The 25,880-nt window shown below is 38.0% G+C and overlaps 1 protein-coding gene across 1 annotated transcript; it reads right to left on the reverse strand.

The window, feature by feature from the left end:
- Positions 1-70: 70 nt before the first annotated feature.
- nt5c2b (5'-nucleotidase, cytosolic IIb) lies at positions 71-23,564 on the reverse strand. The gene is made up of 18 exons (XM_063476764.1): positions 23,353-23,564; positions 21,720-21,839; positions 16,924-16,997; positions 10,668-10,785; positions 10,251-10,346; positions 10,040-10,131; positions 9,199-9,256; positions 8,501-8,594; positions 7,255-7,308; positions 7,022-7,105; positions 6,777-6,818; positions 6,550-6,657; positions 5,844-5,910; positions 5,563-5,733; positions 5,219-5,270; positions 4,844-4,904; positions 4,372-4,548; positions 71-4,092 (listed from the first exon to the last, which is right to left on the reverse strand). Exons 2-18 carry the CDS (start codon positions 21,818-21,820, stop codon positions 3,856-3,858), a joined length of 1,686 nt encoding a protein of 561 aa, XP_063332834.1. The 5' UTR covers positions 21,821-21,839; positions 23,353-23,564; the 3' UTR covers positions 71-3,855.
- Positions 23,565-25,880: the final 2,316 nt, after the last annotated feature.

The following is a 25,880-nucleotide window of genomic DNA, read 5'->3' on the forward strand; positions in this document are numbered from 1 at the left end:
TATGTATCACCTGGTTTCAGGTCCCTTAACACAATATCGAGAGAAGAAAACCCAAGAAGCAACAGCAAAATATTACAAACTATCTTTATTCTACATTTTTATGTAATTTACTTCAATGTACAGTCTAAAGGATAATTTGTGGAAACACACAAAACACTGTTCAGAAGAACATAAATTGATATGCATAAAAACAAAAGTTTACTAAAGGTTAGAAAATGAACAGTGGAGTTCTTGCACCTGTTAATACAGATGCATTCTGGGCATCACAACACAAGATAAAAATCTTCTAAAGCACTGTAACCTATTCACCAGTCTTTAGTTAGTTCCAAGTCGTAGTGACAGGTTTATGAGATATTGTATAAAAATGAACAAAAAATGTTATATTTTTTAAAGAAAATCATATGAAAAGGAAATGGCAAGGTCTATTTACAGTTCTGTAAACGGAGACCATTGGAAAACACTAGCTTAGAAAAGTAAAAATCCCATGATGCTGATGACAAGTAACAAATTATGATACTTAACATGCTAGTCACATTTCCCTTCATTTTAAGATTTTTTTTTTTTTTTTTTTTTGCAGGCTTACAGTTTGTTTTTTTTCTCTATCCTCTCTGTGTAAACTACACCGACAGCAGCCTCACATAGAAGTCAAACTGATGCTACCATAATGGCCACAGCAGAGCGGATACTGTTGTTATTTTCACATGAAATGATGCAAAGACAGTCACCTCTTCCACGCAGGCAATGCAGCTGCATCATGTAGCATATCCAGTTATTCTATGTTCAAGAAACAAACATCAGAACATAAAATATAAATATTTCACTTGTAAAAAAAACAAACAAAAAAACAAAGCCTAAACAGCTGTAATATGTTCAACATGGTTTTATCCAACGCATTAAGCACATTCACCGCTACTCACTCCACATCAAGCCAAACCAAAAAACATTCCAAAAACTAAACGGCATGTTCCTTCCCTTTTTGTGGCCTAAATCAAAAGGCCGATCCAACACACTGAAAACAGAAGAGGTCGAGACTTACTTTAAAAAGGTGAGGCAGTTTAACGTTGTTTTTAGTGGATGGTGGGAAAAGGGGGGGAAAAAAGTTGCTGTTTGAAAAAAATAATATGAGGCAGCACTCTACCTTGTGTATGAACACTGATGCCACTGACATCTGCATTAAAGATCCTGAAAACTTTTCCATCACCTTTTCTCGATGATCAGCAGAGTCCAGTATGAACAAAATCTGAACAGTTTTAATAATTTAATGGAAGATTTTTTTCTTTCAAAATTCTTTTTAAAAACGAGAAATTGAACTAGCAGGGACGTCATTAACTTTTTAAACCAATCAGTATAGACCGACATGCATTTATAATAAATTCCAATGGCAGTTGGCGGGTAGTTTGGTCATTAGGTAAGTTTGCATGTGCATTTTAAATTAATCTGATTGGTGCCATTGGAGAGGGGCTCAAACTTCAAGCAGAAGTGTCACGTTTTGTTTCCATCGTCACATTTTCCTTTTATCATAACCCCTACTAAACCACCTCAACCAAAGTTTTCAAAATTAAATAAAATAAAACTTTGGATATTGATTCAAAACATTTTTCCATTTAGGATTTTTTAAAGAAAAAAAACCTAAGCAGAAAAGTCCACATAACACAAGTTGTTTCAATTATTTAAGCTATGAAGTCTATAACAAGCTTCATAGCAATCACACAGTGACTGCATAAATGCAACCTGTCTCCAAACATTTGTGGTCCAACGTGGACTGAAGGTATTCAAATAACTAGAGTCAACATGTTGCAATCAATCTGAGCGCATCTCTTTCCAAGACGCGACTCAGCTGGTTACCAGCTGGTTGTATTCTGGTTATATTCCCATATAACAAGCAAGGTTGCAGAGTGCTTATGTCATTTTGCAGTTCAATCGCTATCCAGCAGCAACTATGCCACCATTTGTGGAAGAATTTCTGAATTTCTATGAGGCTCTGACTGGACTCTGAATGCAAGTACTTAATATGAATTTCTGCGTATGTAAACAGAAAAAAAATTTGCAACAGATTTGTGATTTTGCAAATTCATCACCATAATGTCAAAGACAGACTGACCCCATTCTGCTGTTGCAAACTGATAGCAGGCTGACTCCTTTTGCTATTTTATCGCCATCTTAACACAAAACACACTTTGAAGAGGGCAACTGACTGTGACTGGTCGCAGACATAATTCCCATAATTGAAGAAATCATTTCAAAGGCAACAATTTGGAAGTTAATTGCACACAGTCACAATCATTTTGGTCGTGCCACATCATATTATGCAGTTTTTCCTACTCCGACTGTAGCGTAATAGAAGTCATGTTGTATAAGACGAAGTGTGTAAGGTGTTTTAGAATAAGTTTTCAGGAGCTTTAAGTTTAACAAGCTTGTATTTTGTTGCAACGATCAGAACAAATGCAAAATCAAGCATTTAATGTTGGAGCACTTCACTCATTTCTGACCTGTGAATACAATCTACAACACATCGTAGTGTTAAGAAGCCCGCTAGCAAAATACTGTAAACACAGTTCATATTTCATCCTCCTATGAATGGCAGATAATACTGGACCTGTGGATAAAAGTCAGCTAAAACTCATCAGACCTTTTCAATTAAGTTTTTTGTCGAAACACTACTTTCATTACATGCCGAATCCACTTTCATGCTCTTTCCTTTTTTACACACTTCGCAAAATAACTAACTTGAAGACTTTGTACTGTACACCCCCCTTACCAAAAAAAAAGAAAAAAGAAAAAGGAAAATCTGATAAATGAAATACTCAAGTTATACTTCCGAAACAATCAAGCTGACAAATACTGCATAACAGCCCGCTCATGGTGTTGAACGATTAGCTCATCTCATTTACCTTACAGGTATTTATAGAAACAGTACTGTGTTTCGGGGTAGTCATAGAGACTAAGGATAAAATATAGATACTCTGCCCTCTTTGTTGCTTGGTAACAAAGCATCAGTTCAATAGCTTCACTTGTGTACGCCTAACCAAACTCCAAACAAGTCAAAGAAGATATTCATCTGGGTATCGAGTGGTTTAACACCAGCTTGTGCTTCAGTTTTGTCCAACATCTTCTTTGCTTACCGTCACTCAGGATGCTAAAGTCTGAGTGAGTCTACCGTGACAGAAACACACACAGAAATACTCTTACATACAAGTTACAGCTCTATAAAGACAAGCAAATAAAACAAAATGGATAAAAAAATTTGAATGTTGTTCCCATGTTGCATATAAAAATGTTTAATGTCTGCATTGATTTTTCGGCACTTATGCTGAAAAGTGTTTTGCCCGTGACTGCAATGTGCATATTCTGTCAGTTTGTGTTACACGTCAAACTACAGTAGAAAGTCCAAACCTGGTGGATTAAACCGTAAACATGACCAAAACTAAGTGATCCACCAGCAGGACTTAAAACTCAGCTTATAAAAAGATAAAGAAACGTGTTGTGTGATGTCTGTTTGAGTGTGTGCGCTCTCTGTCTGTCTGCTGGGAGAATTATACAGAAATCAAATGAATTTACAAATCAAGAAGTTTGTGTTTGTTTTCTTTTTCAACTAAGCTCGTACAGGTTTTGTTTAGAGGACCGAGCATGCAGTCTTCTGACAGTCATATGATCTCTTTTGCTACTGGTCCTTTACACTTATCCTTAGAAATTTCAAGAATGTGTATGTGTGTGAGCGTGTGTGATCACACATATGCACACTGGAGATGTTTTCCCCTCTCTGCCTCGCTTTGAAAGCAATCACTACTTGACTCTACTAGGAAAGATAAGAAGGCAGGAACGGGAACATGGCTCCCCTCTAAAGGTCCTGTTATATTACTCTTCTTCTTCTTCCTCCTCCTCATCATCATCCTCATCGTGACAGTGAGTGATCTCCTGGGGAGTCTGAGGGAACAGGTTGGGTGGCTTGATCTCGCTGAATGAGCGGGTCAGCTGGTTGCGCTTGCACTCTAGCTCTTTGCAGTCGCTGCAGTGGGTGCGGTTGCGGGTAGCCAACGGGGACTCTGTGTCGATGTCCACGTGGGTGTGTTCAACTGTTGACTCATGGGGCATCTGGAAGAGGAGAAATAAGAAAAATTGATAAGCGATAGACTATGACTGGTCATATGCTTTTAAAAGACTCTTGACTAATTCACCAAGCTGTATACAACATTTTTTACACAACAAGAACACAGTTAACCTTTAAAATGTCTTACGAACAATGACAGATCAGAACTGTAACTTTTAAGAGACAATATTTTAGTATGTGCATCAGTGAAGTGTGGCAATGTGTCTGCATCTTAAGGGTGCGTGGTTTCATTCAATTCCCCCACTTTACATTCAGATACTCACTAGTATGTGTGACGCTCTGAAGAGGTAGCTGAAGGGGTAATACAGCAGGTTAATGAAGGAGGCTGCATACAGGTCGGCGTAACGCATCACTTGTGAGGCAAAGAGAGTCTGTCTGGAGCCACTGCGGAACAGGCTACCCATCATGCCATAGCACATGTCCATGTCATGTGTCACTTTCTACAAAACAAGAAGAAAAAGAGAAACTGGTAAGCCTTCAAAATCACGTCAAAAAAGAGGGACACTGATTCATTAACCCTGGAAAGTATGGTTAATAAATTATTTGGGATGTCGTATTTGTTCAGTGAAACAGCTGAATCTGCATCTTTTTCCAACAGCCTATGAGAGATAAACACCGACTGAAAGGGCTCTTTGATGAGGCGGTTTAATGATTAGTCTCTATGAAACAAACAGCACTAAAACCACGTAAGCAGCACATCTGTTGTCATAGCAGCAGAGGTCATTAAGGGTGTACCTTGATTCTCCTCTGGATAGTGCTGATATCTGGCCTTTCATTACTGCTGCTATCCAGATGCCTGAGAAGGAAGCAGGAGAAAAACGATGAGGACTGGGTGGGGGTGTGGATACTGATATCAGCCTCCTGAAAGATGATGAGTCAAAGAGGTGGCGTAACAGAGAATTGCGCCAGGCTATAAATAACGTCAGTGAACCTGCTTATCAGGTGCACACTTTGACACTTTAGACTTTACCCTATTGGCCCTGTGGGTTTCTGTTAAATATGCAGTATCCACACATGTATGCAAACAGACACTGTTACAGCCGAGAGCAAAGAGCAGCAGAATGGGAACCTGAGGGTGGGGGGAATGAGGCTAAAGGTCACAGTTCTTACTTGTAGAGTTCCGCCAAGAAAACATCCAGGCCCTGGAGTTCCTCGAATAATGCTGGAAAACAGAGGGAGAGCGTGAATCTCTCTCTCTTCAGCACATTTGAGTACATGTACAGTTGCTGTACAAATGTTTGAAATTTTGAGAATGTATCCTTTGAGAGTGAGATCATTTAGTAACAGGTTTTTGTTTTGCACTTATAGATGTAGTTTTTGCACAACATTTTACATTTCAGATTGCTGTTAAAGATCAAGTCCCTTCTGAGACTGAGAAAACATGCAGCCAAACTGGCCCTCCCACATGTCTGCACACTATGTGTTATTATGAGTCAAGTTCTTTCTAGACTCACAGCTCTTGTCGGTCCACACGTGAAGCTCCTGGGCCAGCTCAGGTATAACCAGGAATGTTCTCCAGCCTTGACGTTTCTTGGATTTGAGGATATCTCCAAAAATATGGTCCCCGATGTATACTATGTCCTTTCCCTTGGCCCCCAGCAAGTCACACACAATATCTGAAGAGCCTGAATGACAGTAGCATGTTACCGACTATGTATGCATTCTTAAGGTCCACGAATGACAGATGAATAAAGCCCAGCTCAAAGAATGAATGATGCAACAAATAAAACCTTACCTCCAGAGTAGACGATCCCATGTTGCAGTGGTCCTGTGTAGGTTCCTATCTTTAGACGTCCTGTTGTCTGAAATGAAGAAAATAAATAAGTCACTAAAAAGTGGATCCGAATAACATAAGTGAAGTGAGTGACTGTATTTTAGACATTTGGTTATTTAGTTACAATTTATACATGTCAAGCAATTTTTGAATCATTCTGCAATTGCTCCATCTTCCTGAAAACAATCATTTAATTACTTATGCACTGATGGCATATTTTTAGGGCCTTTACCTCTGCGTTTTTCTGGCATAAATTCATGCTTAAATTTACATAATGTTATGCTTTTTTAAATCATTGTGATCATTGCCTTCCCATTAATATATATGTACCAAAATAATTGACATACAGATTTCATCTAATTTGACCCTAGAATGGATCCCAGGTTGAGCCAGTGACTAAAACAAAAATGCAAACTACGCTCGAACGACTCTCTAACAAAAAACTCACTCATGCACTCTACACTGTTTTCAGTAAGCTGGCCCTCAGTTTGAAACAACTGGTGTGTTTTTGGAAAACAAAACGAACACTCTGCTCTAAGAAATCCTGAACAGCCCTGACTGAACAGCAAATAAGGGACAGACTGTAAGCCACAACATAACACATGCCAGCTAGGGTTCACTTATAATATCTTCTCTGGCCAGAACTCTCTGTTCTGATTTTGCTTACTGTGTCCACTTGTCTGAGCACTGTACCCTCTGCGAAGAACAGCGGTTTCCTGGCATCCACCAGGATCAGATCAAAGTAGGACTGCCAGGGCCGGTGCGGGGTGCCAGGCTGGGGTGGATGGAAACACACAAACATGAGTACAAAGATAAAACCATGATGTACATTTATGTTTGACAATAATAAAAAAGAATTCTTCACCAAATAGAAATAGAAAAAATATGTTTTACCTTTGGGCCATGAGGGAAGTCGAACAAATAGGTCATGATTTTCTGTAACACAACACAACGTCTCTAAGTCTGATTTGACACATACTTTGTTCATAAGCTAATACACGTGTTACCGACAAACTGGTAGAAAACTAATAAAAGGATCTCGGCATTAACTTACTGGCATCCAAGTCTTTCACTGTTATTGCATTACTGTTTTCCCTAATCAGTAAGTTTCCACCATAACTACACACACACACACTTACATCAGTGTATTTGTAGTCACTGTTGGTTGCCAAGAAAACCTTGGATACTTCATTCATTCGGCTGAGAAGAAGAGGCAGCTTTCCCTGGTGGGAACAGAGAAGAAGAAAAGAAAGAGAAAGAATGAAGCTCTAAGCATCTTTACAAACCAGCCTCTTCACAGACTACAAGAGTGTGAGACACTGTGTGTGTTTTCTCTGCAGCAGTGCACTCACAGTGAATACAAACTACTTACATCTTTCACTACATACTTCTCCAAGTTCTCCACAGTCTTCTCCTTCAGCGTACCCTGCAATGTGAGACAAAGGGGTTAGCAAAATCATCAATAACTATAGATATCAGTGAATAATGCTGGATTTCCATCTGTTTCTTTTTCATTAAAAAGCTTCAAAAACGCTGATAAAAATTCTTAAAATGACATGTAAACCTAACTCTTTTGTTTAAAGTTGCATTAACATTGGTATAATCTTTCTATCCATTATCATTATGCAATAATGCAACATTTCAAAAGTTTAATCATTAGCTTTAAGACCTCACCAAAAAGTGCTTACACATCTTGAACTCACTCCCTTTTCAGAGGATGCTCAGAGTGATGTTCAATTTTAGCACACGAAATTAAAACAGCTTTCTAGTGTCAAACTCTAAAGAATAGATCACTATACACAATAAAGATCAGACATTCTAGTGAAGTAACATTTTAAAGCACAGCCATACGGTTAATAGCAGTTTAGAAGCAGTAATTGGTGACGACTGCTGCAGAACCTTTGGACACTTGTGTTGTTTAGTTGTGGCATAATCAGTGGGAGTGTTTCAAGAGTATTTCTAATTCTTCTGTAAACAACTTCTCTTTTTGCAAAGGTTTAAAAATTGGTTTACAGTCCAGGACGAATATGCATGGACTGAATTCTAGTCTAACTGCAGTTTATTTTGGAAACAGGTTTAAGTACTTTTTAACTGAACATAAGACATAGTTGACAGAATTTTAACTGTGAGTTTGTGTTAGTATGTTAGTGCAGACTGAAACATATGTGTACAGAAAATATATGCCTGCATATGAATGATGTGATGAATGGCATTATTATTAAGACAGTCTCAAAATTTCCTGTATATGTCGTCTTCACAAATACATATAAAATAAAAACTGGGAGACATTATCCTGATGTTCTTAAGAAAATATTACAAACTTATCTGGATTCTGTCAAGAGACTCGATTCATACATCATATGAGGAAAATTTTACTTGGCTTGTTGGAGGCTGCCTTCTGTTGTCACATTATGTTATATTTGGCCAGAATAAATTTAAATTAAATGGGTGTGTGTGTGTGTGCCAGCGCTCTTATTGAGTATGTTTATTTCAATTCAATTATTCTTTGAAAATAATAACTTGTCCTCAAGATATAATTTATGCACTCTATTCCATCACATGATCTAGTTTTAGTTCCAACAAATCAGATTAAATTTTAGTGGTTGCATGTGTTTTACCTTGAAATGGACCCAGTCAACAGCATCCCGGACATCCTGGAACATGCTTTTAAACGACATGAAGAGGTCGCCATCTTTGAAGCCAGTTTCACAGCTGGGGGAGGGGAGCAAAGACACACACGCACACAGCCGTCGGACAGGCCATAGCTTTATAGAAGGTTTTCAAAAACATGACATTTGTTTTTTGTTTGCTTTTAAATGGGATAGCCTTCCCTTGTTGGAGGGGTCCCCAGCCAAACAGGAAAACATTCTCCCCCTAAAAGACCAACAACCAGGTTTCAGAGGACAAAGGACATGCAACCATTCCAGATTACATTCTCAAAAAAAATTACAGGCCATTAAATCTCCTTACTTTAACATTCAGAGGATTATCTTGTTGTTATATCAGGATTTCATTCTCTGCAAATAGTTAGTAATTGTTTTTATTCCTATCTGAATTTGATAAGAATCCATACTTTTTCACAATTGGTAGAACAGATTAATAGATATAGTAATTGTAATCGAAACGAAGGGTTATTTGACTGAACTCCCATTGGATTAACAATAGAATTAGACGAGATTAGCAGCTGAGACACCTGAACCCTCCCATGCGTTAGGGCTTGCTCTTGACCCTTTGTGGCTTGCAACTGTCGTGGTCTCATCATGCGGCGCCCAGAAACTTGTTGCAGGCCAGATAAAGCAGAGAAAAGTTTTCTTACCTGTCATATCTATCACAGTTGGTGAAGAAATCCACAAGGCAAGCAAAAAGGTAGGTCTCTGTGAAGAAAACAGGAAGATAATGTCAAGAACCACAGTGAAATTATTTGCCGCCCCAGCCTTCCAGATTTAGATTCTGTTGTACACATTCATCCCATTCTTCTGTATGGGAAAGTTCTTCCCACCACCACCACAATACGCAAATTTTTATCATCAGACTTAAACACTGGTCTTATTGTAAAGCCCACCAGAGACTTGAATTTATTTAGCAGCTAAGGAAATAGAGAGTCAGTCTGTAAGGTATGATCCATTTTATATAGCTTCACACTAAGCCACCAGAATCACCAGCAAGGCCAGAAGCATCATCCCTGACCAATCCTCCCTTAACATGACCTTTCCATTCTTTTCCCATTGGGCAAAACCATTACTAGCTGAACATATTTAGGGATAATACTTAACTCCAAGCTATTAGGCTCTTGAAGATGCATTGAAGCTCTTATTAATTCACTTTACCTACATCAGGTTGTGCTCTTAGAATTGGAATGCATTGGGCACTAAAATGTGTATGTATGTATCATGCATTTGCAATATTAACGGTACTACTTGCACTATGGAGTGTTCCCTTCTGCAATCTGGACTATATTCTGTTGCACTAAAAATCACTTTAAAGGTAGATACACTGAGCTACTATGGGCTGATCTGTTACATGCACTTGTATTTTGTATCACGTTGTGCGGTGCTGTGTGTTGTGGGATGTGTCTTGTTTTATATGTGAGCACACCATGACAATTCCTATCAGTTGTTTTGTTGAAATGGCTACAATAAGTTTGAACTTGAACCCACCTGGCAGATTGAAGAGGGTGTTGAGGATATAGAAACGCTCTGTATCATCTCTCTGGATAAACTTGTTGGGGTACCGTTCACGGATCTCTGGGCTGGAAAAAGCAAAAAAGCACAAAAGAGAATAAAATGTTTTATCAAATGTTTATATTTATGATGCTTGCTTGTATGCAGAGATCTGTGCATTTTGAGGGGGAATGTTGAAAATACCTACCCTCGCAGGAAGTTGAATCCATGGACACAGACCAGGATATTACCGTAAGCATCAACCTTCAACAAGTTTCCATACATGGTATCAAACACAAGGCCTCTGAAAAAAGGAGCAAAGAGATGCATGATTTTGCAATACACGAGTAAAACAGCCTTCCTAACTTTCTAACAATCATATCACTTGGCACTTAAATTCCTGTCACTTGTTATCTTTTACTACAAAATAAATACAGTGACACTGAACTTTGCACAGGTGATGGGGTTTTTCATACTATTACTTGGCTAAGATAGATATCTCAGCTAAAAGGTTAACTGGACTACAAAGTTTAGAGATTAGGCAACAGAAACAGCAGTTGGTCAATAATCTGACGGCCACGATCAGCTTCATGATGTCTGCGCAGAGAGATGGGATTGGTCTCACCTGGTGGGAAATGATGGGTCATAGACGAAGCTCAGGAGCTCCTGAGGATAACCGATGGACACTAGGCGTTCCACTGTCAGCTCAAAGCCTAATGATTCATATTCAGGTGACTTATACACTACAAAGGAAACACATACACATTAGTTTAGTAAATAATGCCAGCTGCCCATAAAAGTGTCCTGTAGACACTTTAAAAACTGTGTTACATTAAAGTAGTTAATATTATATAAATGCATACATACAGAATCAAACAAATGAATGGTTATCAATATAACAGATTTTAAATCAGATGTTTAAAAAATTTTCCCCTGTTTATTTGAATTTGTATTTATTACCTTTTGTAGGATAACTACTTTAATATTGACAGTGATCCTGTACTGAAATGGTATCTATCTGAAAACTTGACTCAAATTTATACAAACAATGTTGTATTTAAAAACCCCAGAAGCATAGCCTGTGGGGTGATTGGACGGCAAACAATGGTTAATGAGGTGATATGCATTTTGTTGCACTCACTCAAGTTACACAACAAATAAGTTTGAGTTTTCAAAGGCCACCTTATCCATTTGAGATCATCTTGTCTGTATTTTGTCAACAACATGTTTTCACTCTACTGGAACATCCCCTCACACCCAATGCCCTTCTCAGTCCTGGCTACCAACATGGACCAGGATGTTCTGCACGCAAATCCACAAAGAAAGAGGATCAGGCGGGGCAAATGAAAAATCACTTGATGTTCAGCAGTGGCTTTAATGAGCCTAATTGAGGCTGATGAGCCCCTAACCCGTCACTGCCAGTGGTAGATATTTACCCCAGGCTAAACGAAAAGCGAGACAGGAGTGGGCGCTGGAAATTAAAACATACAGTGATGCAAGGCTAAAAAAAGACTGGCAGAGGATTAAAATGCTTTCTGACAGGGGGAAAGAATATGTCAGATGTTATAAATATGAAACAGAGAATGCACTGGTGTTATTGCTTGCTTTCTATACCCCCAGTGGGGTGGTGGAAGGCCCCTCAAGGGTATGAAATAGTGGCTGATGATACTTAGAGAAGAGTTAGTTGGAGGGAACAGCACTGTAGGTCAAGCAGGAAAACATCTGTGTCCTACTCTGGAAAACGTGTGTGCATACACAAGTCCTGAGTTATACAGAGAGATGATAAGTATACAGAGAAGTACAGGAAAAGCCTGGGTTCAGTAAAGCTCTGTTCTTTTGTTGACACCTTTACTCTGTAAGCATGAATTCAATCCAATTTTATTTATACAGTGCCGAATCACAACAATAGTCGCCTCAAGGCGCTTTATATTGTAAAGTAAAGACCCTATAATAATACAAAGAAAACAAAGAAAACCCCAACAATCATATGATGTAACTGCATGAGGCAGTTTCTGCATTATAATCACGTAACCTCTTGTAGTTCACCCCCTGCTGTGTTCTCCCAGTAAACAGGGTTTGGGCCCTCTGCCCAGAGCAGCAGCATACACCAATATAACTGCCTTTCCCCCTCCTCTTTGCTTACTTGTAATATTCCTCGTGAAGCTCTGAGTTGCTACAAAGAAGCCTATTTTAAAACCTGTTTCTCCTATGTCACCCTCTTCGCTTGAAGTCACTGGGAGTCTCTCTTTACATGTTGTCTTTTGGATATTAGTACATCCCACACATAAAACAGAACAAATCAAATCTCATAACGAGTTTGTCAGGCTGGAAAACAGAATCAGGAAAATGGTTTGATATATAATAATTATTCTAGACAATTTTAAAACCTATGGGACAGCTAAAACTCCCTACTACACAAAGTTAATATTAGGTCAAAAGCCACTAAAGTTCCCCCAGTGATTGGCTTAAAATATCATTTTGTCCATAATGTTACTGTTTAATAAAAGTGCACCAGCCAGAGTTAAGTTTGGAATGAACCATGGCTAGGTATTTCATGTTAAAAGCCCTTTACATCACATCTTCAAACTGTGAACTGTTGTAATAGACTATCGTAGAACTGTATTTCATGCAAGCCACACCCAAGACTATGTAATGCAACATAAAGCCGCATGTTTTAGTAAATTAGACATCTGAGATGCTCATGTTTACTGCATTTTTTGTAAACAGGAAGTTGGGTTGTTGTTGTTTGCTGTGTCCTTGACTCTCTCCCCCTGTGGTGGGAACTTCAGAGATCTGTTTCCCTTTTTATCCCCAATGGGACTGATGCCAGATAATTATACTCCCACTGCTGAGCAGCAACGTATGTCTCCAGAGTTTATAGGCCAGGCCACCACAGGCCTACATGTAACGTAGACCTCTTGCATACAAGATAAACAACCAGCAGAAAGCCCTTCTGCTGATAGACCCTTATCTCCAAATCAGATATAGTGTGTCGTACAAGGAGACTCTATCTGAACCATTTCACACAGCAATAATTTAACTTATGTCTTAATATTTGCAGAGAATAAAGTGGAAATGTAGGCCTCTGTGACAAATTTACAACATTATGAAGCATATTGTGGGAAAAATTAGAAAGCTTAAACATTGCCTCAGGGGCCCACATTCCAGCCAAAAGTCTGTGAGAAAACTAGGACAAACCTGCTCGTATCTCTCACTGCAATCTGGGCCTAAAACTGTGTTTGAGCAACTTTCTGCAGGGTGTTACGTGTTCCCTTTAGGAGCAGAAGAACAGATGAAGCAATGTTGTCTCAACCAATGCTAATTCAGTTCACAAAGTCTTACAGAATGTAAGATATTTGCAATTTGTTTGCACTAAAGCTTTAGAACAGAACAAACTTTTCACCTCTTCTTATCCTCGTGTTTAGCAAAATGGCACAAAATGTCTCATTTTGGCTCGTTGAGAAGTCACTGTACGTCATTACACTGATGTATGACGACAATGCATCATTAGATTGTCTATAACAATCTAAAATACTTATGCTGATATTAAAAACAAGCCTTAAAATCACGTTTTGTTTGACTGTCTTTATTCCAAGAGCTATAGACAGTCATATGAACACAAAATACTTTAATTTTTGGTTAATTAGTTTGTTTACTTTGCATTTCTTTTATAGTCTGTGCTCTTCTCAAAAGTTTGAAAGGGATAACAGGAGCACAGCTGGTAACATGTGATGGTGAGGTCTCCAAGAACCAATGGTAATTTCTCAATATCTGAATTAAAATGGAATTCCCCTGTCGCTGGCACAGTGACATTTGATTACACAGCAACCTTTATGAATGGATTAGATTTTATGGATTTTCCTTCGCATTCCTAGCAATATTTCCTTTACAAACTTTACCTTTTTTATTTAATACATAAGATGTGATTTTTCTGAGCTTTTTAAGGCTATTTTAGTATGTCACTGTAAGCACAAGGATTAATGCAGAAAAACAAAGACAATTATCTTCATGAATCAGGACATGGAGCGTATTTCCTGCCTCAGTCACAATCACATACCAAAGTACAGAAAAAGCTAACTTTTTAAAACGTTTTTATAATATGAGAGTTATCTTCAGCTTAAATTCACTATGCAGAACTGCAGTATATACTGAATACACACAATAGTAGTCTTTGCACAGTGTGATATATGCTAAACTGATTACAGTTGACAGGGACTGTGTTTAAAATTCACCCAAAGCCTCACACAATCTCTGAAGATAAGCAAAATCATTAAATTAGGTTTTGCATACATTCAATTAACTTAAGGGTTTTCCCTAAAACCCACTATTTTTTCAAAATGCTTAATGACTGCGAAAAGAATTACTGAAAAACTGCTCTTGGTTTCTTTGAGTTTCAGACTTTCTTGCTCTGTCTGAAAACACTCGGCACACAACAGACATGCCACAATGAAGGCAGTGAACTCAATAAAAAACACAACTCTTTAATCATGTTGACAACTGCTCCCATCCACTCCCAATATGTTACACTCAGCCACCGCGCTTGTTATGCAAATTGTACATATTTAAGAACTGCTAGCTTATAATAACAAATATTTTCAAATCTTACAGATTCTTGCCAACTTATCTACAAGCTGAGACAGGAGCCACCCTCATCTCTGTAGGAGCAGCACTGTAGGCAACAACTTCACATCATCAGCAGTGGACAGAGGAGATGACTGAAATAGCAACTGATGTTTAGTTTTGTCATACTTTCTAAACTTTAATCTGTGTTTTCATTTGTTCATGTGTACCAAAATTTCCTGGCAGATATTATTGAGTTTTTACATAGTGATTTAAAAAACATAAATTATGTTTCTGCTTTAAATCTCTATTTTTTATAATCCCAATCTTTCTTCCTTGTCTTTTTTCGTAAACATTGCACGCAAAAAGCAAGAATATTTGAAATGTACATATTTAAGGCGTGCTGCACATCTGATCCGCCTTCTATCACATAGCGTTACGTGTGACAGTCAATCTGAGGAAGCACTTCTGTGATCAAAATCTGAACACTCTCCAAAGATACACGATAGCCACCCTTCCAGCAAACATTAACACTTGGTTATGAGCTCCCATAAAGAGAGTCATGTCAACAGCTGAGCATCTGTAAAATCTCTTATACCCCGAATGGTGATAGGGGTCTAGAGTCAAAGAAGAACTACAAGTGACTCTTGTTCTCGGGGGAGCCGTCATTGCTGAACTCAACAAACAAACGTGACCTGTTTTTCAAAGTCAGGGAAGGTTTATTTTTAGATGTGTAGAGACCGAAAACTGGAGCTGAGTCACAGAACAAAGTGGCATGAAAAATCAGGATATTTTTGGCCAGGTTGCTAGCCACTAGGAAAAAGAACATATGCAATTAAGTCTGTGTTACAGAGAGTTACTGCTGGCTTAACATTTCGTTATCTTAGTGTTATGGCATGCTCAGTGTATCACTATCATTGGCCTAAATAATACTTTGTGGACAACAAGCTGTGGTTCAGGGGGAATGGTAGGGTACCCAAATATAGAGTTGAAAAGAAAGGGATACTATAGACTTCAACATCTACACCAAACATGAGTTCACAGCACATTTAACAGCGAGGGATTTTTTTTAGCTTCTAAAGGCACATAAATAAATGCGCTCTCAAAATCTAAATTTAACGTGACAACCACAAAGTTGGTTTCCCTTTCAATCAATGCCACTCCAAGACACTTTTATAGATTCATTACATAACGTTTATCAAGATAGGAATGGTCATTTTGACAAGACTGTATTATTGATGACAGCACAGACGAGCCATGTAAACTGAGAATGTGCTATACAACACTCCAGCCAACTTGGCCTGCATACCAAAACCCTAAAAAGTGCTGATTAATTAGATCAATAAACTGATCAATTGTTTATTAAATCTAAAACACTTTTGGACCATATATAATAAATGTCTCTTAAAAACTGGCAAATTTAGAATTAAAAAGAAGTAAAAAATAAAAAAGATCCAAATCATAAAAATAATTATAATCTGACTGTGACTTTGTCATTGGGTCCTTTCTTTTTCAGCCGTTATGTTGTAGAGTTAATGGTATGCTTGGGATCATTATCCTCTTCATGACCCAGTTTCGACCATGCTTTAGCTGTCTAACAGATAGCATCATCTTTGACTCAGGTATACAGAGTAGTTCATGGTCAGCTCAGTGACTGCATGGTGACCAGGTCCTACAGTTGCAAAAAAACAAACAAACAACCCCCCCCCCCCCCCCCCCCCCCAAAAAAAAAAAAAAATTATCACCTCTTCACTACTGTTCTTGACAGTAGGTATAAAGTGTTTGTGCTGATATGCTGTGCTTGGTATTCAAACTGTGCATTATAGTCAAAGAGCTCCACTTTGGTGTCATCTGTTCAAATGTCATTGTTCTAGAAGTCTTGTGTTGATTTTCTGTTTGTTTGGGTGTTTAGGTTTGTGTTTTGTTTTTTTAATTTGGTTTTAAAATTTTCTTTGCATTGTCTGAACTTGGGGTAAACTTGTGGGGTCCTCTCCTGGGAAAACTGTGACATTGTGATAACACATCTCAATCGTTCAAACCTGAAAACTGCCAAAACGTCTGCTTTTACAGAGGTGGTCCCACTTGCTGATGATCAATTAATCAACTGTATCCGATTAGCACCTGGATGCTATTTACAGTCTTAAGTCCAGGAACCATTTAGGGTATAATTTGTTATAATAGGACTGCATAGTACTGTGAAATCTCTTTTTCAAATGATAAATAGGCATTTTTTCCCCTCCAATCACTGACTTCATTGGTTAACTGATTATCCAAACTCTGATCTGATTATCACTGATTGTGTGATTGTGTATTTAGCTTACCTGCTAAAGTGTAATCCATATCAAAGCCAAAGCACTTAATCTTCTCCATTGCCAAGCTTCTGTTGACAAAGATTCTGGGGGGAAAAAGTTTATTTTATGTAATCATCCACAACAAATTATGACTCATAGCAGTTGCCCCAAGTGAGAAAAAGAAGAATGTTATCCCTATTTAACAAACTACACATATACATATACAACAACTGTCCTTTTTTTTTCCAAGTACAACTTTTAAATTTTGTCAAAAGGTACATTTATAGATTTACATTTTATCAAGTCAGGTAATTTAGACTCAGTGCCTTTCACTGTGCATGTGTAGACTGAGGTGTCAAAATAACTGTGAAAATCAAATATAGAAAAATACATAAAGCAAATGTAAAAAACACAAAAATAAGAGTGTAACTCTTATTTTCAAAAATAAGAGTGTAACTCTTATTTTTGCATTCTTTTGTACAGTTATGATTACAAACCTAGGTGTCACCTCTATGAGCTTGCAGTTTAAGTTTGTTTGCCAAAAAAGAAAAAAAAAAGACTACACCAAATAAACAATGATATAGGTGATTTATAGATTTGACTGATAGTTATAGGCCTATTTTTTTCAGATTTTCTGTACAGTATCATTACTTCAAATTATTCTATCCACATAAATCATAAAATGAAAATATGATAAGTTCGAACATGGACAAATCTTGTTTACTGTTGGGTGTCCTTGAGTGTCTAATCTAAAGGTAAAAAAAAAGAGATGAATTTACTACTACTCCAAATTTGGCAATTACCACACAGTGTAAAAGAATAAATTCTGTTATTCTGTTAGGTACAGAGCCTTAAGAAGCCAAAAGGCAGCTTATGACAAGTACTTAAGAAGAGCTTACCAAGTCATTTCAGGGAACTATGCCTTATTAAACACCAATATATAACAAATAATTAACTACATTTTAGGTGCTGTAATCAAAGTGGGAACTAAATATCCATTTCAGATCACTTCATCTTTGTATGTACTGGAAATAACATGCCAGGATGATGGTTCTTTGATACTTTCATTATTACAAGTTGTTTGTTTCTCTAGAGCGTATTTCATGAGATCTACTTGCTGGCATGTTCCTTAACGATAAGAGAAAATTAACGCACATAATTAGTTCTGATAATATCTTAAAATACTTTAATATAAAGTGGCCACGATGAAAGCCAGCGCTTCATAGACACAGAAAATACAGTCACACACTGTTTGCGTAACTCTGACTGCTAGCACAGACCTACATAACTTATCTTCTACAGCTGTGACATAGTTGAAATTCTATACAAGTCAATAATTAATCATACAAGAACCGAAATATGTATCAGACCAACAGAAAAATCAAGAATGACACTAAATTAAAAACAAGGGTGAACTGATACACAAGTCTAAAACTGCAAGGCATCTAATCTTCTCATTTTTCTGTGACAATGGCCTATTTATCTTCACCAACGTCTAAATCAGTTGTGAAATACCTGGCAGCGGCTCCATAGTGAACAAGTTCCCATTTAGAGCAAAGTCCACGACACGACTGGCAATGCATTCTGTGTGAAATTAAACCTCGGTTTGACTCTCCGCTGGTCTGACACTGCTCCAGCAACGCAGGGCAACACTGGACCCACAAACAAAGCCCCCCTCTCTCTCTCTCTCTTTGCTGTCTTGCCATTCAAAAATTTTCTGACTTGTTGCAAAAATGATTGTGGCCATTCTGCGTCATTCTCTGTTGTTGTGTGCTGTCAGTCAGGGTTGTTGTGCACCATGATGTTTGTGGCCCCTCAAAGACATCTAGAACAATCACAAGTCGGGTAGAATCAAGCACGCCAGTGCCACAAGCTACAGCTGCTTCCATTACTCACATCTGGTTGAATATACACATTTGTCGTTGGCCTACAACTACTGGTTATTTTTTAAATTCATTTTTGTGGCCGTGAAAACTGCCAGTTGTGATTTTCAACAGAAAATTACCTCTTCAAATATCCGTAGACATCTTTATTCAAATAAAAATTTAATTAAATATGTTTATGCTGTAACTGTTAACAAAGTTAATTCTACTTTTTACTCTCTTTCTTTTTTTAATGTAAATCATTTCTTACAAATAAATCAATTTTGTAGATGAAATTAAGTGCTACTGAATCTCAAACTGATCACCTGTAAAAAAACAGATTTACAAATTCAAGTTAGCGAACTTTTAAACTTGAAAAACTTGTACTCAAATATCAAAATGCTATATCAAATTTGATTGTCTATATTTATTTTATATATTTAGTTGCTAATAAAAAATGAGCCTATTCTGGCCTTATTTTGACATTTAACATTTAACACTGGCTCATCAAAAGAGGATGTACTCCTGATCAGCCAAAACAAATACAGTCAACATTTCGCAGGGATGAACAAAGGATTTAATGTTTAAATCTTTTCTATTTCTGTTTTGCTGGTGCCATTTTGATGTAACCTCTTGCCAGATGCCTGTGGGAGGGGTAGTAAAGAACGGCCATAAATGATAAAGCGTGCCCCTCCTAAGATCACCCATACTGACATTGGATGGGGGTAACTTAATTACTGTAGTCAGCCTTGACTTTGGCCCTGCTGACATCAGTATTGCTTCAAATAGCACCTACAAGTGAATCCCTTAATAACTTTTACTCCATCTGCGCGCAGCTGAAGAACAATCAGCCAGATTTTTTCCACTGCGCTCTAATCTCATGCAGACAGTGACTCGAACTCTTATCTGCACTGGGCAGAGCCATCAGCCCCCTGCAATGTGATATACACAGGGTGCACTGTTTCGGCTGAGCTCTTACTTTGTTCGAAAGGCCTTTGTGAGTCTGTAAGATAAACAAAAGGTCACGCTTAAATCAGAAATGATTTCACTGAACAAGAACTTCTGTCACATTGTTTCAATGAGCACCTTTGAACTTTCACTTAGCACTGCACGTGTAACCCTTTGCTGGTTCATGAACTGGTTGATTTATTCCCCAGCAGCACATGCAGAGCAAACAAATGAGTGATGGTTTCATAAACCTTGTGAGCACTGCATATTATATAATAGCATGGAAGAAAAGCAGTACCCATTGTAAACATGCCTTAGAGTTAAACATTGAAAAGAAACACTCATTTTATTGCTCTGACAGGAAATAAACCCCTGATTATGTCAGTATGACTGAACGGACTTTACTACAAGCAGGTAAAGGAACAAGGATGTTTATAAGTGAAAAGATATATTAATGGTCAATAAAGCTACTTACTGTAAAGTCAAAGCCATAAACTCCCAGCAAAACCAACTACACGTTTAATATGCTGAGCATAAACAGGATCTGGATTCATCCATTTAGCCCGTGGGTCTTGTCATTCTGCTGATGTCTCATGAGTGAAAAATTTTGCATAACAGCTACAAAGACCACACCCTAGTCACAATCAATTCTTTGAAACATCTAAGGCAGCACAGCCTGCTTCACAGTCGAAGTGACAAAGAGACATAGCCTAGTACATGCTGAGCACCAATGGCAGACTACAAGTAAAATAAGACAGGAATTAAACTGGAAAACACAGCACGCTAACAGGATAATCACAGATATAATCACAGATTAATTAGTCACTCTGTTATAATGACAATAAGTGATACACAATGTAAAATCTAAGAAATGTACTTTAGTATATTTTTAAAATGTATGACATGCTTTGCCATGGTGAAATAAATAGTAACAAGTTACTGTCAAAACTGTTGGGTAATCCAAAGACCACCCAACACAACTCAACTGGTTAAGTCATGATTTGAGTTATCGTTGTTATAGTTACTTAAAAGAACTATAAGTTACTGTTGGTGTAAAAAATAAATTAATCAATCGATCAATTCTTAACGGAAATACAAAAAACCCCAAATACATTAAAAAAAACAATCTTAACGAAACAATGTTTCTTACTAAAGAGAAAAACATCATTACAAAATAAAGACACAGAGGCAATACCTTTAGTTTTCAAATTCCTAAACACATTAAGTATGAGGCAGCGGTGTGAACTGAGTCTGGCACATGTACATAGCTGTGAGTCAATTCCTGTATTGTAATAACTGATCTGAACTTTATAAATTTGTCCTTTAAAAGCAGACCTATATTATAATAACCAAAGACTAGAACTAACACCGAAACTAAGAAAAATAAAACAAAACTAAACATTTCCAAGCAATAAAAGCTAAGCTGAAACAAACAAACACAATCTTGAAACAAAGGAAATTTAACTCAATTTCTTTGACTACTCGCTGATGACAAATTGGTAATAAAAAGAAACAAAAAACACAAATAAAAGCTGTCTGAAATTAATAATGGCAGTTTCTTTAGTGTCCTGATGTCTGCATCACAGAGCGGCCCTGGATTCCTTTGTGGTTCTGTATATAACTATGCAATTCATTCTGTAAACCCGTCTGTGGTGGGTGGCCATACAATCCATCATTTTAACAAACAGAAACTGCATATTATTAGTTTTCATATTACAGAATGGACGTCCACAATATTTTATTATTACCTGCAGATTTAACCTCTGAATGAAAGCTGAATTATGAGCACTATTAATCCTTATATTACAAGCAGTATATTCTTTATGTTGCGCTGACAGCCCCAAATTACAAATGCTCAAATCTTCCTGAAAACTACCATTCATTTACTTTCATTTCTATTCATAAAACAAAATCATCGGTCCAGGGGTTTTATTTGTTTTTTTCCACAGTAGTCCCTGTCTGGCTGCTTAATTTATGCTGTGAAATGTCAGTGTGTCCCTTGTGGATGTTTCATACCTGTGGTAGGGCTCCCTCCTGTACTTCTTCATTGTAAGGCCGTCCATGTTGGCAGGCAAGTCTGCATAGTTCTGCAGTCTGTCACTCCATGAAGTGGTCATCTTTCTAACTGTTCAGTCTCTGGAGAGACAAGAAGAAAAAGACACAGAAGGCCTAAATTTAAGTTACTGAATATCCATGTTGATCAGACAACAAAAGGGGGAAAAAAACCCATTAGAAGCAGCAAAGTCTGTGGTGAATAGAAATGTAATTCAATCACACTTTGTCCTTTAGACTTTAGAAATGGGATTATGTGGATGAGCTAATCAAGTCCCAACCTGTAGAAACTGAGTGGTTTAAAACTTGGAAGGAGCCAAACTAATATCCTGATAATTTGGTTATCATCGCCTAATTATGCTGTTTCCTGTGTAAGTATCAAACTAGGATTAGATTACACAGAGGAGGGTGATGACCTACTGTATGTAAAAGTTCAAGACAGATTAAAATGAGAGATAAAACAAAGACATGTGATACAATTTAACATGGGGATCATGGTAGTCAGAATATGAATGAGTCCTTATTTGGTTATAACATCAGGTCGCAAGCAAAAAAGCTGAGACCTAAAAAAAGAGACATATGGGAAGTCTTTTGAATTTATGCTCCAGTGGAATGCAAGCCTAGTTTCTGGTTTTGTCTTTTAGCTTAAAAGGCCAGTGTTGTGTGTTTTTTTTCCTCTTATGCTGACATGCTGTCATTCCTGTACTGTTGCTGGAGAGGCTGCAGGAAGGAAGGGCAGAGATCAGCTTTCTTCTTCTTCTTAGTGCCAACACAAAAGCAAATGAGAATCACATGCTGAGGCAAAGAACTGTCAACAGGGCCACAGACATAAAAAAACAAACAAAAACCACTGCAATCAGTGTGCAGCTTCACAGAACACAAAAGCTTCAGCTGATTTCATCTGAAATCTTATTTTAACTGTTCGTATTTAAAAACAAGTATGGACACAATTGGTAGACAAATCACTTTTCTGTTATTTTACAGTTTGTTTGCTTTCTTAGCTCTATCTTAATTGCCCGTGTTGTGAAATGGGTCCTATGGGGTCAGAAGGAAGCTCTGGCTTGCAAAAATCCACAGCTAAGCATTACGAAAACCTGCTCAACTCAACAGTACTGCACACAGCAGCTGAAAAGCAAACATAACTTAGAGCAGGCTTTGTTTCCTCTGCTCAGTCTTGGAGAGAGAGAGTGGATCGACGAGTACTGCAACTGTACAGCGGGTGAAGCTAACTGTCACTTGTTTTTGGCGAAGCAATCACGCCAGCTCTATCTTTAACTCTGCAGTCAGAGAAAACAACGGTGAATACTCACAGATTATCTGAACCTAATGTAAAAGTATCTCGACAAGCTAGAACATCTCGTTCGCGGGGTTACCGAACAACATCTCGTTATTTACCACCGGACTACGGGGCTAGCTAACACTCCGCTCAAACCGCCTCCGTCCAGCTCTTCTTTATCTGACATTGATGCGAAGGGCAGCCAGAGGTGGTCCAGGCACAGCTAACGCGTTAGCTGGCTTTGACACAAAAACACGAAGACTTGAAACTGTGGGAGCAGATTTCACTTTGTTCAGCTGCGGTTGGGATTACTGTACTCACCTCTGAGTTCCTGAATAAAACAAATGCGCCGTCGGTTACTCTGAGCATGCGCCTTGAGCTGCGTGCAAGTCGCAGGAAAAAGTGTATATTCTGACAGAAAGCTGTGGGCGAAGCGGTGACGAGTACTCTGCAAAGCCAGGTATGTAATAGCTGTCCGTGCCCTGCCTGCTCCCTGCTGTCTCTCTCCCTGCTGCCAGCTGTTGTTATGAGACATTCAGAGGGCGGTGTTAAGTTCTGTCTATCACAGAAGGGCGGGACCATCAAGTGCCGTGGCACAAACACGTGACCCCACTTGAATTAGGCTTTACTTTATAACAAATTAATTAATTAATTTAGAAAAAATAATATAAAATAACGATTCAATAATAATAATAATAATAATAATGATAATAATAAGAAGAATATTTGATTTTAGCAATATGCTAAGCAAGTCTACTATGCATACTGGGTGTGCCAAACAGGTGAAAATTGCATAAAAAAGAGGTAATAACTACCTTTATTGCAACCCCTAACCTTGAAAATGTATTGGTTGTAACCTCGGTGATGTTAAAGTCCTGATTTCCACCAGCTCATTGGCATTCATTCTAGGATTAGAGTTGATTTTTGTTTCTGAAACATGCTAAATAGGCAAATTTTCCGAAACTATAAGATGTGTGTGTAGGTTCTCAATCATTCAGGTCATGGTACTCACTCTCTTTCCAAGCTCTATTGAAACTATAAGATGTTAACCTTTCCTAAATGTTGATTTTACAAATTTTCTGGCCTTTTGGGGGTGTCGTTTTGTTTTTTACACACAGGAAAATTCATATTCCATTGGATAGTTACAATAACCAGGGACTGAACTGTTAGGGCCTCCAGGGCCAGGCCACGGTGGCTGAAGCCACAAGCTGGTGTACTACTACTGCTGGTCCCAAGCTGATATAAATGGGGAAGGTTGTGTCAGGAAGGGCGTTGGGTCCAAAATCTTTACCTAACAAAATATGTGGATCATCAAGACTGAGAGTTACATGTCGTATCAGTCAGGGCACATTGGCCAACACAAAGGAAGCGGAAGAACGCTTGTTCAAAGGCAGTGAGGGAGAAGCCAGGAGTGTGGAGGTGAGAGTAGGGACTTTTTTTAGACTGTTAATAGCTAATAAGACCACAGAGAAGCCTAATTTATGTGATGATGAGTGTTGGTGTGACAGAGGTAGATGATCTGCTGTAGTGTCTCATAAAGGGAACAGCCAAAACAAGAAAAATATCTAGGACCTCTGCCTAGAGGCTCTACATCAGGTGATGTTTTCTTCATAGGGGTATTGTGAGTTCTTCGTCATCTGGCCCCTCAGCCAGGACCAATTTACCTGAGACCCTACACAGGCAAATACCCTGACAACATAACTTACTAGGGCACGCAAATCCTTCCATCATGATAAGATGGCGATATAGTGGAAAGACCCAGCTTAGGTGATTCATGCACATGACTAGCATGTGTCCTGAGCATGTACTAAGTGAGGTGTTCCAGGCATGTCCTAACAGAAGGGTGTTTCCAGGTAAACCCAGGATATGTTGGTGAGAATATATTTGTCAGGTAGGTTGAGAAGACCTTTGTGTCCCCAAGATGAGCTGTAGGTGGTGGCCATGCAGAAGGAGGTCTGGGCTTCTCTGCTTAGACTACTGTCTTGTCAATCTAGGCATGGTTAAGCAGTAGAAAATGGATGGGGATGGATGGAAAAACAGGTGTCTAAAATGAGGGATGTTAACACAATTCAAACCCTGTCCCTAGCCCTGGATGACACTCAAGTGACCTGATGAGTGTTAAGAGGTCAAAAGTAGTAAAACAGAATACAGAAAGTAAATTCATTCTGAAAGTCAAATCTTACAGGATGAAACTTGTTTTAGGATCAACACAAGCACTAATCACATCTTGTTTGGGATATGACAGTTTTGCACAGTCATAGCAGATATAATTTTTTTTCATTTGTGATATCTCATATTAAAATTATGATTGGTAATGACTAAAATGTAGATATGTGAAGTCACAAATGGATATCACAAATGCAGCTATGGGTATCTGAAATGTCACTGTTCAGAGTTCACTGTTCTGCCTGTAGACTCACCCTATAGCATAATAAAGATTAGAAGTAGTCTAATCATTTGCTCCTGGTACAATCAGATTATCAAATGGTCAGGTAGGAAACTTTTCATGGTTTTGATCATCTTTCCATTATTTTGATGCAGATTTTTAATGTATGCATTTTATATTTCTTTTCCACCCCGTCTTATGTTTTGTTTGTTGACTTGTTCTTAGATATTTATCCACCTAGCTGTTGTACTGCAGTCAGATTTGCCAATCTTTTTCCTCTTGGAATGTCACTGCAATACATATATACTCTTGCTATTAAATGTCATAATAATTTAATGTGGTGTCCTAAGTGAGCAAATCCAGGATGTTTTGATTTAGAGTCTATGGCTATAATTAGTAAAATAAGTGCCTGCAGTGTAATGCTCTGTGTAATGTTCAAAACTAAGATACCATCAACAGTGAG

Source organism: Pelmatolapia mariae, linkage group LG6 (assembly GCF_036321145.2).
Source record: "Pelmatolapia mariae isolate MD_Pm_ZW linkage group LG6, Pm_UMD_F_2, whole genome shotgun sequence".
NCBI classification, from domain to species: Eukaryota; Metazoa; Chordata; class Actinopteri; order Cichliformes; family Cichlidae; genus Pelmatolapia; species Pelmatolapia mariae.